The sequence below is a fragment of the Lathyrus oleraceus genome, chromosome 3 (genome assembly GCF_024323335.1).
Source record: "Lathyrus oleraceus cultivar Zhongwan6 chromosome 3, CAAS_Psat_ZW6_1.0, whole genome shotgun sequence".
NCBI lineage: Eukaryota > Viridiplantae > Streptophyta > Magnoliopsida > Fabales > Fabaceae > Lathyrus > Lathyrus oleraceus.
In genome coordinates this window covers 46683348-46699819 of record NC_066581.1, presented here as the reverse complement: position 1 = coordinate 46699819, position 16472 = coordinate 46683348, and the positions used below count along the sequence as shown (strand labels likewise).

Sequence of the window (16472 nt, the reverse complement as noted above, 5' to 3'; positions counted from 1 at the left end):
GACTCGAATTGTATGCTTACTTTTGATTTAGTCAATAAATCTAAAGGTAACGAATACCCCGCTACAGGTTGGAACACTCTCTTTCTTCTAAAATAGATTAATATCTTTCCATCTAGTCATTACATATTTTGTTGATTATTATACATGTAAACATATACAGCCTTGCAAATGAATTTATCTAAGATTGCATGCAACTTACATGGTACTCAATACAAATTTCTTCAAATTAACTATTTTTCGCAAGATAATTGTATATACATTTGGAGGAGTCAGAGTTTTGTATTAGGGGATTTCTTAAGGCACCATATACATTTCTACCACACCCTTGTAAAAATACAATAATACTTCTAAATTTCAGAGATACATCTCCAGACACATCCCAAAATACACCAAATATATGCATAAGTGAATCATACCTTTATTTTCTAAAAAAATAGTATAGAAATATATTTCCAAAAAATTTGAGACAACCATGGGTATATATTGTATCTGGTGAAAGGAGAAACCATGGACTTTGAAGAAGGCGATAACGGTATTGAATTTTTCGGGGGTGTTGAAATTGATGTGTTTTGATGCTTTAAGAGCATCTTGTGGAGATAAACCATAATTGTTAGTGAGGTAGGATATGATGAAAGATTTTTGGTCTGAATCTGAAGTGGTTGTAATGGTGGTAGAGAAGAAGTTGAAAAAATGAGATTTAAGAAGAAGAAGGCAACATTTGGGGGTTGAAGAAAGTTTGTTGAGATGTAGGAGAACTCTAAGATGAAACGTGAGTGAAGTATATTTACGAAAAATTTCATAAATGTATTTTTGGACTATTTTTTTTATAAAATGCAGGTGAGATTCACTTATGCATGTATTTGGTGTATTTTTGGGTGTGTCTGGAGATGCATCTCCGAAATTTGAGGAGCAATTTTGGATTTTTGTAGGATCATTTTCCACCACATAGGGCGAGATTAGAATTTCCCTTTTTATTATGTATTTAGGAATGTACACGGGTCGGGTTGGATTTGGTTTGACCTAACCCTTTACTCAACCTGTTCAAATTTTAATGGGTTAAGTCCATTTTCAATTCCGCAATTTCACAATCAAAACTGATATGAACCAACCTGAACATTTACGGGTTGGGTTAAGTTGCGTTTGCGGATTGTATATAAAATAATAATAATTTTTTAATATTTTTTTAATTCTAAATTTTTTGTGACACAATTCAATACAATTGCACAATTTTTCAAAATATAAATAGGACGAAACACATTATATAGTGTCAAAAAAAATTCATTCATATGTCATAACACTTAATAATATTATCAAATTTCACAAAATACATCATTTCTATATAATAAGTTGAAAATTTCTATAATAAATTGAAAATAATATAAACCAAATAAGTACCCACATTTAATATTAAAATTACTTAAATTTATTGGTAAGTATTTGTCTTAGTGGAAATATTGACGGTGAATGAAAAATTAGGGAAAACAATGTTTTTTAGTCATATATTAATTTTTTTTTAATTTAAAATAATAAAGATAATAAAATAATAAATTATTAATTTAAGATTAATGGATTGAGTCAACGGATCCACAGATTGAGAAAATCAAACTCAATATCTGAACCTAAGTTATGCAGATTATCATGGGTTGGGTCGGGTATACATGTAAATGAACGAGTTAAGGTAATTAATGGGCTTGTTCGATTTAGATCACGGGTTCACAAGTCGACCGACACCCATGAACACCCTTAGTTCTTATTCAACTACTAATAATATTGTTTGAAATGACTTATTTAAGTTTATTTAATGAAATAAGTTTTGTAACACTTGTAGAAGTATGACATTCTTCTAAAATCATCTTCTTAAGTCTTGATATATCTGGAACACAAATCCTATCCCAAAATCCACTTATTTTCCTTGATTTATTAGTGCCAATTGATCCAATAAGTGAAAGTCCAAATTCTGACTTTTTTAATATCTTCTAAAATATTGTTAGTTACCTTCAATTTCACATTTTTCGGTGTTAGCTCACACACCAAGCTTAGATCTCTAAACTACTCGATTAAATCCATTTCCTTAACCATCAGAACAGATATATGCAACGACTTCCTACTCAAAGCATATGCGACTACATTAGATTTACCTAGATGATAACTCAATTTGAAATCATAATCCTTTAAGAATTCCAACCATCTCCTCTGCCTCATGTTAAATTCCTTCGGATCGAACAAGTACTTTAACCTTTTGTGTTCACTAACAATTTAGAATCTTGATCCATAAAGATAGTACCTCAAAATCTTAAGCACGAAAACCACTACCGCTAATTCCAAATCATGGGTATGATAATTCTTTTCACTAGTCTTGAGTGGTCTAGAAGCATAAGATACGACATGACCTTTTTTCATAAGCACACCACCTAGACCCAACTTATATGCATCACAATACACCACAAAATATTCGCTCAAACTTGGTAAAATTAAGACTAGTGTTGATGTCAACCTCTTCTTAAGATCTTGAAAACTCTCTTTATACTAAGCATCCCACACAAAAGCTTGGCCATTCCGGGTTAACTAGGTTAAAGGCAATGTTAACCTTGAGAAACCTTCTGTGAATCTTCTATAATAATCGGCTAAATCTAGAAAACTTATGATGTCAGTTACTGATTTAGGCGTTTCCACCACAGGAAATTACATTTATGAGGAAAATAACTTCTTTCAACCAAAACACACACTTTGACAACTTAGCATAAATTTCCTATCTTCCAAGGTTTGGAAAGCTATCCTCAGATGTTGTGCATGTTATTCCTGTAACATAGAATCTACTAAGATGTTGTCTATAAACACCACAATAAACTTATCCAAATAAGTATTAAAAATCTTGTTCGTATACTCTATGAACACTCCTGGCGTATTGGTCACACCCAAAGGCATAATTGAATACTCTTAATGACCATAATGAGTCCTGAATGCGGTCATAGGAATATCTTTCGACTTCACTTGATTCTGGTGGTAACCTGATCTCATATATATCTTACTAAACATGCAAGCTCACACAAACTGATCTATAAGATCATCAATTTTAGGAAGAGGATACATATCCTTAATGTTAATATTATTCAACTATCGATAATTCACACACGAGTTCATGGTTTCATCTTTTTCTTAACTAATAGCACAAATGCACCCACGACGATATGCTAGGCCTTACAAATTGGTTCTCCAATAGCTCTTCTAGCTTCTTCTTAAGCTCACCCAATTATGATGCGAACATCTCAAGGGCAACAACTATCACATAATTATTTCTTCCAGCAGACATTTCTTCCTATATAACTAGACATAATGACTATTTGTAAACAGTAAAGAAAATATAACCTAAGGGAATATCATACTAACAATGTTAACACACATGTCATACACAAGGGCGTAACATATTCATAACACACAAGGCTAGACGAATTGACTTGCTCTGATATAAACTATGTGACACCCTAAACCTCAATAAAATTTGTCTAAATAAAATAAAACATACTTTGTAGAATAAGTAATTATAAGATCAAAATGGTATCACATTAACATAGATAACTTGGAAATTTCTCATAAATAAGTACTTTGATCCAAATATGACGTCAACATAAAAATTCCAAAATATGAATTCCGACCCTGATGTCACAATATGAGAGTCTTATTATAAATTAAACCAACTAGCCGACTTAATGGTTTAGAAAAACATGATCATAAAGAAAAATAATAATGAAATAGCCTTCCCCACCATCTTCTACAAGGTACTTAAAAACGACCACTCGTTAGTCTCGTCGACCTGAGAATACTCTACATATAGATTCACATTAGAAAAAGATAGAAACACAAGGGTGAAAATGCATTATACAATTTAAATGGTATAATAACAACAGAGGTTAGCATAATCATAATATATCAAATTTACATAATTCATACCATATCACATATAATCGTACAATATTATATAGTACACATATAAATGCTTATGAAATGCACTTATCATCTACTCTAATGCATGTTGCACCATTATTGAAATCAAAGCATATTTTCTGGAGTTCTAATAGGCTTAGGATGACAAATGAGCTAAGTCTCGCACTATAACACTCTTCTAGACGTTCATATACATGCAATATCTAGAAGTAAATTCGAGCTACATATGTAGTAAAACCCCATTCATTAAACTCTACTTCTAGGAGTACATGCGAGCTACGCCCGTACTACGACACTCTCCTAAACACCTGTAGACATGAAATGCTTAGGAGTATATGCGAGCTACGTCGTATTACATACTTTAGATAGAAGATACCTACTCTGATATATATGATTCATGATGAACAAACAAACACAAGTTCCATTCAAACCTCTAAACCATATTGAAGCACATTAACCTTGATTACCACTTTAGGGATTTCCACAAGGTTTCATCATACATTCACTACCATATTAAGGATTCACATTGGTCCTATTGAACTTTCAACATAGTAGCCACATTAGGGCTTCACATATATTTTACCAAACACTGGACTCACGTCCTAAGAGTATTCACACAATTCATTCAACATTCACAACTTAATTCATAACAAACATTTCATCAAAACATTGGACCCGTGGCCTAGAACATATACGAATTTACATAAATATTCATTATTCACACCATTGTTCTTACATATAATTATCATGAAACATTTATCATAAGATATGTATATACATTAGCTTTCTAACGCATCTGACCGCACATCGATCTAAGTCTTTGAACTCAAGTATAAATTTTTTAAAAGTTTCTAGGCATGTAATCGATTACCTGACCATTCTGTTTGGTATTTTTGAAATATGGAAGGGACGTAACCGGTTACACATAGACTATGACTGGTTATATGCATATCCTGTTTGATAAATTTGGCTATTTCTAGGAGTGACCAGTTAGAAGCAAAGTGTAATCGGTTACACACTACGCATTTTTGAATTTTCAAAGTTGTAACCATACTGAGACTCAATTGAAACACAAGATTCAACATAGACCCGAAATCACATAACATTATACAGTATTTCATCATCTAAGAAAAAATTTAACATCACCAATTCATCACAACTCATCATCATTTAATCAACACGTAATAATGATATTAAAAAATTGATTCATGGAAAATCACATCAAAATTATGCAATTTAATCAAATCATCAGGGATAATAGAGAGATTCATAACTTAAGGTCTATGAATCATCATCTCATTAGAAATTCACATGGAAATTCATACAATTAGGGATTGGAAATCCCACAACCCTAAATGCCAAAATACCAAGTTATAGAGAAATCTCCCCTCCCTACCTTGTTGATGTATAATTCTTCACGAAACTCCCAACAGTGGTAGAATTACTCGCTGGAACAATCTCTACTATTTTTCTCTTGATGAATTATACTTTTCTTTGGTGTTTTGGAGAATAAGAAGAGACTTTTTTAGTGTTAGATATTTTTCTCCTTTTTCTTCAAAAAGAACACGTACCTCTCTTTTTCTCCCTAAATATGCCATTTTATTTTATATTTAAAATTCCTATATTTCTCCCACTAATTTTTACTTTTCCATCCTCCCTCTTCCACTAACTCTACTTAAATTTTAATTTTTCTAGTTAATTCTCATAACTCTTTTCCTTGATAATAACAAAGTAATAATGCTAATAATAAAAAAAATCATAACACACACAAAAATTGAATTATTAATAAAAATAAAAGTTCAAATAAAATTTTGGAGTGTTACAGAACTCATCCCAAAAATTGTTTTCAAGCTTCTTTAATTTTCATTGCTTTCAATTCAAATGCTTTTATTATCAATATTTGAGTTTCACAACGTAGCGTCCAAGATATATATTCGTGGTGTTTGCATTTTGATTGGATGTATAAGATTTCTTGTAGATTGATGTGTTGACAATATCTTGAGCGTTATTACTTTATAAATGGACAACAAAGATTTGTTATAGACAAAATTATGTTAGTTTTCCTCTTGGTTCTTAAGTAAAACCAAGGTAAAGATTATTATTTTTTTAAATAAAATATAAAATAAAATAGGGACTTTCCCCTCGGTGTCTAAATCCACCGAGGTAATAAATTACTTCTATTGAAAAAAATGGTGAATGGAAAAAAATTAAAAGTAACATGTATTGTTCTCTTTTTCCATTTTTATCATTCACTAATTTCTTCATGTGTAGCAATATTTAAACAAAGAACTATATAATGTTTCCTTTGAATGAAAACATTAGAAAATTATTCCAAATATAACAATGACCTTGCAAGAGTTGGAAACAACAACAACATCGTTATGTGAGATAGGTTGCAAGAACACAACAATGTTTTGTTCAATGTTGGTAAAATTAGTTTCTCCAATGCGTGTATGGAAGAATAAAAACACACAACCTTGAAAAATTTCTTAACTAATTAAGAAAACTTAAAGATTTTAGTATCTTGTAATCAATCCCAAAGAATGATATTTACGAGTTTGAATCAGTTGTAGATGAGATAGATTTAGGGAAAAGCTTAATGAACAAATGCTTTAATAGTTAAATCTGGGTATTAAACCCCTCGGTTAGTAGACTAACTAAACGAATAAATCATTTAATTTTTAAATAAAAAAAAGAAAAGAAAAGCACCACTTTTAAAGAAATATTAACATAAACTGTAGTGACTACGATTCGAAGCATGTCCCAAAAATTAGTTTTCCCCCAATCATCTATACCAATCGAGGGAATATATAGTATTTTTTTATAAAAAAATCTGGTGCATCTAGGAATTATACCTTAGTTGTTTAATGGTTGAGGTAAAAACTCTGTCATAAAATGTATTATTTGTTGTTACGTGTGAACGTAAATCTAGACTCCACCTGAATCTCAAACCCCTCTCACTTTTACTCAAACACTCTCCCAATTGTTTGAACAATTATAATTTAATGAATGATGAAAGAGTAATGCAAATTAAAGACTTTATTCTCCTAAATTAGAATTATAACTCGGGAATAGAGTGATTCTCCTAGGAGTATTTGGGACATTTAAGCATTTGATTGAAAAATAAAGGGGTAGTGTGATTCAAGTTTTGAGATTTGATAATGGCACATAGTACACTTCAAAACAATTCACCATTTTTGTGAAGTGTCAAACATCGAGAATCAACGTACAACTCCTTACACCCTTCAACAAAATAGAGTTAGTGAAATAAAGAATAGGGATAAATGAAAGAATAGGGATAAATGAAATATTTAGATGTACGATTCATGAAAAAAGGTTGTTTAAGGATTATTACACATAAACTTCAAATAAGACTTAATTTTTGTTTAATAGAGTTTCCACCAAAGCAGTATATGGGATGACTCCTTTTAAATCCTGGTATGTCTATAAACCCATCTTGAAAAAAATTAAAATATTTGGATGCAAGTATTTTACTTATGTGCCATAAAAAAAAAGAAATGTATATAAGAAAATTAAATCTAGTATCTTATTATGGTAGGAAAAATGAGCTATAACCATTGAATTTCTTACAAGTAAAAGGCTAATCTATGATGTTTTGTATGTATCCGAGATTGATCAAAACTTGCTAAGTGTGGATCAATTAATAGGGTAAGGTTTTAAATTCGTCTTTAAAAATAAGCAATGTTCGATCAAATATGCCAATAATAAGGGCATTTTCAACATTAGAATGAGAAGGAAAAGTTTTTTATTTGATCCAATGAAGGACGAGAAAACATATTATGAAGCAACTCTCAATAGTATAGAGATATGATACAAAAATTAGGTCATTTTTATCATGCTTGAGTATTGAATATGCAACGATATCAACTAGCTCAACAGATACCTCACTTAGATAGTGATTTTCCAAGATGCAACTTGCAAGGCATATCTGTAGGGTAAGAAATCAATATTATCCTTCAAACAAGCAACCTAGATAGAAACAAATAAGTTGTAATTGATTTACACACATATGTCTAAACCTCAAAGAACGACTTCACTTAAAGATAACAAATATTGTATTGTCTTTATAAATGATTACACGAGAACATGTTTGATTTATTTTCTCAAGAACAAGTTAGAGGTTCTATGAGTATTTGGGATATTTAAGAACTGGAATGAAAAACAAAGGAGTCGTGCGATTAAATTTTTGAGATTTGATTATGGCACATAGTACACTTCAAAATAATTCGCCATTTTCTATGAAGTGGCATGTATTGAGCATCAACGTATAACTTCTTACACCCCTCAATAAAATAGAGTTAGTGAAATAAAATAGGGATAATAGAAATGATCCAATGTTTGATTCATGAGAAAGGGTTTCCTAAGGGTTATTGGGCAAAGGCTTTAAATGTGATTGTATTTTCGCTTAATAGAGTTTCCACCAAAGCAATATATAGGATAACTCACTTTGAAGATTGGTATGGCAATAAAATTAAAATATTTGGATGCATGTGTTTTACTTATGTTCTATAGATTAAAAGAAATAAGCTATACAAGAAAATAAATATGGTATGTTTGTGGGTTATACTTCAACATCTAAAGCTTATGTACCTTTCCAACCTTATACAATAAATTTTTTGATAGACAAAGATGTGCATTTCATGAAGAATGAGCAGCAAAGATGGAACGATGCAAAAAAAGAAGCAAGTAGTTGATCTTTGGAAAAAACAAGATTAATTTGTTTGTGATTCTACCTACACCTGACCCTTTGCAAAATCAAGATGAGTTTGTTGGTGATCCTTCTACATCTAAACATTTGCTAAATCAAGATGAGTTAGTTGATAATCCTTGTGTAAGAGGTAGTATATTGCTATCTCATATTTACCAAATATGGAATGTTGAAATACTTGAACTTGTAGGTTATTATAATGAAAAACAATATCCCAAACAGAGGGTTTCAATGCAGAAGGAGCTTGCCATGATTGATAGAAATCATATTTGGAAACTTGTGAACAAGCTGAACAATAAAAATTTCATAACTGTGAACTGGGTGTTTAGAACAAAGAAAATTGCATATGAATCAACCAACAAACTTAAATTAATGTTAGTAGTTAAAGCGTATAATCAAATTTTTGCAGGAGAATTCTTTGATACATTTTCTCTAGTTGCAAGGCAAGATACTATTAGGATGTTGTTAGATAATGCAACAGAAAATGGGTCGAAAACATGACATCTTGATGTTAAGTCAATGTTCATAAGTGGGTTTATAGAGGATGAAATATATGTTGAGAAACCTAAAGATTTTATTTTGAAAGGGAATAAGGATAAGGTGTGTCTATTAAAGAATGCCTTGTATGGTTTGAAACAAGCCCCTGAAGCTTGATACAAAAGATTGACGAATACTTAATGAAATTAGGCTTTGTTAAAAGTTTTAGTGAATCCACTTTATATATCAAAGGTGACCAAGCTAATTTTTGGTGATCTGTGTGTGTCAATGATCATTTGGTTGGTGGAAACAATGTTGAACATATTTAACAGTTAAAGGATTACATGAAACAAGTATTTCAAATGTCAGATTTAGGAGAATGTCTTATTTCCTATATATGGAAGTTGCGGACAAAATGGCCATATCCTCATCTATTCAAGGAATTATGTGAAGGAGATGCTAAATAAATTCAACATGGAGGACTGTAAAATTATGACCACTATTATGTGTCCAAATGAGAAGCTATGGAAGGATGATGAAGTAAAACAAGTTGATGAAACACTATACAAAAGCTTAATTAGCTGCTTAATGTATCTTACAACTACAAGATCAGACGTTTTGGATGTTGTAAGTGTAATTTAAAGATTAATAAATTGTTCTAAAGAATATCATTTCAAAGGAGAAAAAAGAGTGTTGATGTATGGCAAAAGGACCTTATATTATTGTATCAACTTACGACGATCACAAAATTTCAAGTTGCAAGGTTACTTTGGTAGTGATTGAGCATGATATTTAGAAGACATAAAAACACTTCAGACTATTATTTTAGTTATGGATTAAAAATATTCTCTTAGTAATAAAAAATAAGAAATTGTTGCATAATCAACCGCTGAAGCAAAATTTATTATAGCCACTGCAGGTGTTAATTAAGCCTCATGGCTAAGAAAAAATCTAACTAATTTACACTTAGAGCAAAGGGAAACCACCAAAGCAATTATGGATAACCAACAACCTTAGTCATATCTAAAAATATATTCTTTCATAAAAATACAGAGCATTTTTGTATCAAAATATTTTTTTCTCAAAGATATTTAAAGGAAGACGCAACATTTTTGAATTACAAAAGCTCTTTCAAGAAGCACATTTGAGTTATTTAGAAAAAAAATGTTGAATAATCACTCATACAAAGAAGAGTATTTTTTTAAAGCAAATAGAAATATATATAGAAATAATAAGGCACTAAAGGCCCAAAGTACATCACATGGAGAGATAAGCGCCATAAGGATTACCGAAAAATGATAACACTGCAACACACTGGGTATTTGACTCAGATTACACTTGCTTATTAGGTTTTTACTGTCATTTTCTTGTGTTATGTTTGCTTTTTGTCCTATTTTCAGGTACTTTGCCCTACAAGAGCCTTTTGTGAAGAAATGAAGCAAAACGAGCAAGAAATCAAAGTTTTTATGGAAAATTGCACACATGGCATCTAGCATGGCGGCCGCCAAGGAGGGTGCCATGACGTGTAAGCTGTCAACCGGTGGTAACTACCACATTCTCATGAACTTTTCATGTTGTACACATGGCGGGCGCCTTGGTGGGTATGGAGGGCGACACCCTTGTTGGCACGACCCCACTAAGGGTAGTTGGAGGATAACTTTGTCTTTTGCTAGTTTTTTAGAACCTCTATAAATAGGCGTTTTCACTTCACAAAAGGGAATACAATTTAGTTCACAACACTAAGCCTAAAGTTCACCATTGTAAAAGCGATAATCCGTCACATCAAGGGGTTATCACACTTGAGTTGTAGTTAGGTTGGAGCACTGTACAAACAATCTTGCCTCCATTTTACTTTCCAGTCTTTACTTTCCAGTGTACCAGATTAAAGTCTCCGATTTGGAGCAGGTTTCTTATTCAAGTTTATTCGCATTTACATTTTATTTATCTTGCATGCTTTACTTTATTTACTTATCTGCCTTGCTTTTACCTACTCGCTTATTAACTTGCCCATTTTATTCACCTGTTCTTTTAAACATGATTAATTCTGCTATGTTGATTTCTATTTCCATGTCTGGCTAAATCTTTTAAGGTTAGGATGTAGGGATCGTCGTTAAGAAGGTACTCCATTATTTGTATCTATAGAAATGCTTTAGGGGCTGTTTTGATTTTAACACAAGTTTTAAGTACATATTTTGGTCGGTAACTACGAAAGTAGATTCGAGGTATAGTTGGATAAGATCGAAAGCCGTCCAACTCTTAAAGATAAACTTGGTTAGTTTTAACAGGTTAAAAGTAGCGAAAGCACTTTGTCCGGTGAATTGGGAATCCTTAACACTATTGGAAATTTTGAAACTATTTTCGGACGCTTTTGTAGGTTTAAAATCCGGATCCTTGAGCGAAAGCCACAAATCCCTTTTAAGTTAAACTTTTAAAATCAAAATCACTTTTTAACTAAGTCAAGAATTTAATTTCTTAAAAATAGATTGACTACTTTAACGCATCAAGCACCCTTCATCAGTGACAATGAAGGGCATTAATTAGAGAGTAAACTCGATTCTGAATACGCGAAAGCGGCAATTCCTATTAAATTGATTCTTCTCTAAGTAGAAAATATTGCCCCATAAATAGATTTGTTTAGAAACAATTGGAGTATTTCCTAACTGATGTAAATTACATTTGAACCTGCATTTTATCTGAATTTATTTACTTCATTATTTCCCTTTCTGTGTACTTGAACCTACTTATTTGATTTACCTTAGATAAACACCGTAACAATAGAAATCGATAGATTGACAATTTGGTCTCTGTGGGAACGATAATCTTTTGTATTACTTTGACGTGTTCTGTATACTTGCAGATAGCAAACCACACCATCAAGTTTTTGGCGCCGTTGCCGGGGACTAATTACCCTGTTGTTACACCATCTAGACTAAGGCCCTTTTAGCCGGTAAATGCGTAAAACTCGCAGTACCGGAAGCTTAGAGGATCCAATAGCTGAACCAGAGAGATACGCTCGTGCACGTCGTTTTCTCCAAAGAATTAGGAGAGCAATGGCTGAAAATCAAAACCGAAGACCACTTAAGGAATTTGCCCAACCTTCTAATGAAGAACCTAGTTCTAGTATAGTAAACTCGACTATTCCTGCTAACAATTTCGAATTAAAACCCTTTTTGTTACAACTAGTACAACAAAACCAATACGCGAGTCTCGCTATAGAGAACCCAAATCAGCATTTAAAAATATTTATCCAATTAGTTGATACGTTTAAGACCAATGGTGCTTCACCTGAGGCAATTCGTCTAAGACTATTCCCGTTTTCCCTCAGAGATAGAGCATAGTCTTAGTTAGATTCCCTTCCGGATAACTCGATAACTACTTGGGAACACCTCAGGAGAGTGTTCCTTGCAAGATATTTTCCCCCAATTAAGACCGCTGTCCTTCGAAACCAAATAACCCGATTCACTCAAAATTAGGGAGAACTGCTTTTTGAAGCTTGGGAAAGACATAAAGAACTACTAAGAGCTTGTCCACACCATGGCCTAGAACAATGGCTGATTATTCACACCTTTTATAATGGACTTCACTATAACACAAAGATGTCCATGACGTTGCTGCCGGTGGTGCTCTGATGAACAAACCTTACCCCGATGCTTGCGCTCTCATCAAAGATATGGCATTAAACCATTACCAATGGGAGTCGGAATGAGCATCCATGGAGAAAAGGGATACCAAAGGAGGAATACATGAGGTAAATTGTATGGACATGATGCAAGCTAAAATGGACGCTTTAGCCCAGAAGGTTGAACACATGTCTGCAAATCCTACAGCTGCAGTAGCTGTAGATTGTGAAATTTGTACAAAGGACATCTTGCACCAGAACGTAACCTGTTAATTGGATCAAACTCAGACCAAGTCAATTATTCCCAAGGAAAACCGTTTTCGAACACTTACAACCCTGGATGGAGGAATCACCCAAACTTCTCTTATAAAAACAATAACTCTATTCAAAACTCTACACCTCAAAGACCACTAGGATTTCAAGCTCAAAGACTAATCCAATCTATACAGGCCATTCCTCAAAAGCCAAACCTTGAGAAAATCACGGAGAACTTCATTTTGGCCCAAACTCAGCAAAAGAAAGAGTTCTTAAACCAAGATATTCATATAAATGAACTGATCAAACAATTAGGAACTAAGGTTGATTCGATAATCACTCACAATAAGATGCTTGAAACCCAAATATCACAAATAACACAACAACAAGCCCCCCAGGCCATACCTGGAGGGAAATTTCCTGGACAACCTCAACCCAACCCCCGAGGGAAAGCTAACGCTATTACCCTACGAAGTGGGACCACTTATGACGAACCTGTAAAACTAACCTTGAGTGAACCAGAGGCTTTTGAGAAAAAAATTGTGTCTATAGATGAAGTAGAGGGACATAAAGATAAGGGAGAAGATAAAGATAAAGTTTATGTTCCACCCTATCTTTATAAACCACCAATTTCATACCCGCAAAGACTTAAACAGACCAAAATTGATAACCAATATAAAAAGTTTATAAAGGTGATCGAGAAACTCCACGTAGAAATCCCATTCACCGAAGCCATCACCCAGATACCATCTTATGCTAAATTCCTTAAAGACATCTTGACCAACAAATGTAGGCTTGATGATCCCAAACCTTTAGAGTGCAACTCCATTGCTGAGAATAAACTTGCTAAGAAGGAGAAAGATCCCGGAAGCTTTTCCGTACCTTGTATTTTAGGGAATCATGTTATAGACAAAGCATTCCTAGACTTGGGAGCAAGCGTAAGCTTGATGCCTTTAGCAGTTTGTAGAAGGCTAAACCTAGGAGAATTGCAACTGACTAAGATGTCTCTTCAATTAGCCGATAGATCTTTAAAATATCCAGTAGGCATATTAGAAGACATTCAAGTTAGAATCAGACAACTTTATATCCCAACAAATTTCGTGGTAATGGATATTAAAGAAGACGACGTAATCCCAATCCTCCTTGGTAGACCTTTCTTATCAATAGCGGGATCCATAATAGATGTTAAAAGGGGAAGATTAACTTTTGAGGTAGGTGATGAAAAGATAGAATTTATACTTTCCAAATTCCTAATGGACCCAGTCATAGAAGACTCATGTTATGCCATCAATATCATTGATGAATGCATAAGGTAGATAGATCAAGAAGGATCGCCCGAGACAATGAAATTTCCCTCGACTCCCATAAGAGAAGACGACGGATTTCGAATGAAGCCTTACATGGATGACAACATTTATGAATGCTTAGCACTTACCCCAAACCATATGCCATGTCCTAAAAAACCATCTATAGAACTCAAGAAACTACCCAAGAATCTAAGATATGAGTTTTTAGATGAAGAACTAAATCTCCCCGTTATAGTGAGCGCCACCTTGAATGGAGATGAAACAAACCAAATTTTAGATATCTTATGAAAGTATCCCTCAACTTTAGGATATAACATGTCTGATCTCAAAGGGATAAGCTCATCCGTGTGTATGCACCAGATCTTGCTGGAGGAAGATTCTAAACCTTATAGAGAACATCAACGAAGGCTAAACCCTATATGAGCAATGTGGTTAAGAAAGAAGTACTAAAACTACTAGAGGTTGGTATAATTTATCAAATTTCAGACAGTAAGTGGTGAGTCCTGTGCATGCGGCACCTAAAAAAGGAGGTGTCACAGTTGTGGAAAAGGAGAAAGGCGAGCATGTAGCTAAGCGTGTAGAAAGCGGTAGGTGTATGTGCATCGATTATAGAAAACTAAATAAGGTAACTAGGAAATATCATTTTCGTATCTCATTCCTAGATCAAATGCTTGAGCGTCTATCTAGACATTCTTACTTCTGCTATTTAGATGGATACTCAGGATTTTTCCAAATTCCTATTCACCCCAAAGATCAAGAGAAAACAACCTTTACATGTCCTTACGGAACATTTTCCTATAGACGAATGCCATTCGGACTTTGCAATGCCCCAACTACCTTCCAATGTTGTATGATCTTCAGAAATTTCCTCGATGAGATTATGGAAGTTTTTATGGATGATTTCTCGATATGAGGATTCAGTTTTGAAAACTGTCTAGCTAACCTTGAGAAAATCCTAGAAAGATGCATGGAAGCAAACCTTGTGCTAAATTGGGAAAAGTGTCACTTTATGGTTACCGAAGGAATAATATTAGGACACATAGTCTCTAAAAAAGGCATTGAGGTTGATAAAGCCAAAATAGGGGTTATAGAAAACCTCAAACCACCTAAGACCATTAGGGAAGTCCGAAGCTTTCTTGGACACACCGGTTTCTACTGACGTTTTATTAAAGACTTCTCTAAAATAACCAAACCTTTGACTAGCCTTCTAATGAAAGATGTCGAGTTTATTTTCAACGAAAAATGTATTGAAGCATTCAACTGTTTGAAACAAGCAGTGATTTCCGCATCTATTATGCAACCTCCAGATTGGAACCAACCTTTCGAAATCATGTGCGATGCTAGCGATTATGCTGTTGGTGCTGTTCTAGGGCAAAGAAAGGACAAGAAATTACATGTAATTTACTATGCCAGTAGAACCCTGGATGCCGCCCAACTTAACTATGCAACAACCGAGAAAGAACTCCTCACTGTTGTTTTTGCTTTTGATAAATTTCGATCTTATCTGATCGGAGCTAAAATTATAGTTTATACATATCATGCAGCTATTCGATACCTGATAAGCAAGAAGGGCGCTAAACCTAGGTTACTTCTATCAGTCCTTTTTTCGCAAGAGTTTGACTTGGATATTCGAGACAAGAAGGGAACGAAAAATGTAGTTGCTGACCACCTTTCTAGGCTTGAATATTTAAAACTAGACCTAGTGCCTATAAATGACGATTTTACCTATGATAGACTTATGGCTAAAACCGAAACAATTCAAGACGATGACTCTGACTTTCCAATGAATTGGAACATCAAGAAAACTCTAGCAGTGACCAACATACCTTGGTACGCCGACTTTGTTAATTACCTAGCTGCTGATATCATACACCCCGACCTTAACTACCAACAGAAGAAGAAATTATTTAGTGATGTAAGATATTTTTATTGGGATGAACCACTCCTTTTCAAAAGAGAGACATGCAACATTTTTCGTCGTTGTGTCCCTGAAGAAGAGGTAGAAAACATCATAAAACATTGTCACTCCGCACCCTATGGTGGACATGTAGACACATCTAAGACATGCACTAAAATTCTCTAAGCCGACCTTTACTGGCCAACATTATGGCGCGATGTTCATGCTTACATTGTCAGATGTGAT

The 16472-nt window shown here is 33.5% G+C and overlaps 1 protein-coding gene across 1 annotated transcript; it reads left to right on the top strand.

Annotated features, from left to right (window-relative positions):
• Positions 1–12926: 12926 nt before the first annotated feature.
• Positions 12927–14617, top strand: LOC127129574 (uncharacterized). The gene is made up of 3 exons (XM_051058728.1): positions 12927–13002; positions 13056–14233; positions 14339–14617. The coding sequence occupies exons 1-3, from the start codon at positions 12927–12929 to the stop codon at positions 14615–14617; spliced, it is 1533 nt and encodes a 510-aa protein (XP_050914685.1).
• The last annotated feature ends 1855 nt before the right edge of the window (positions 14618–16472 follow it).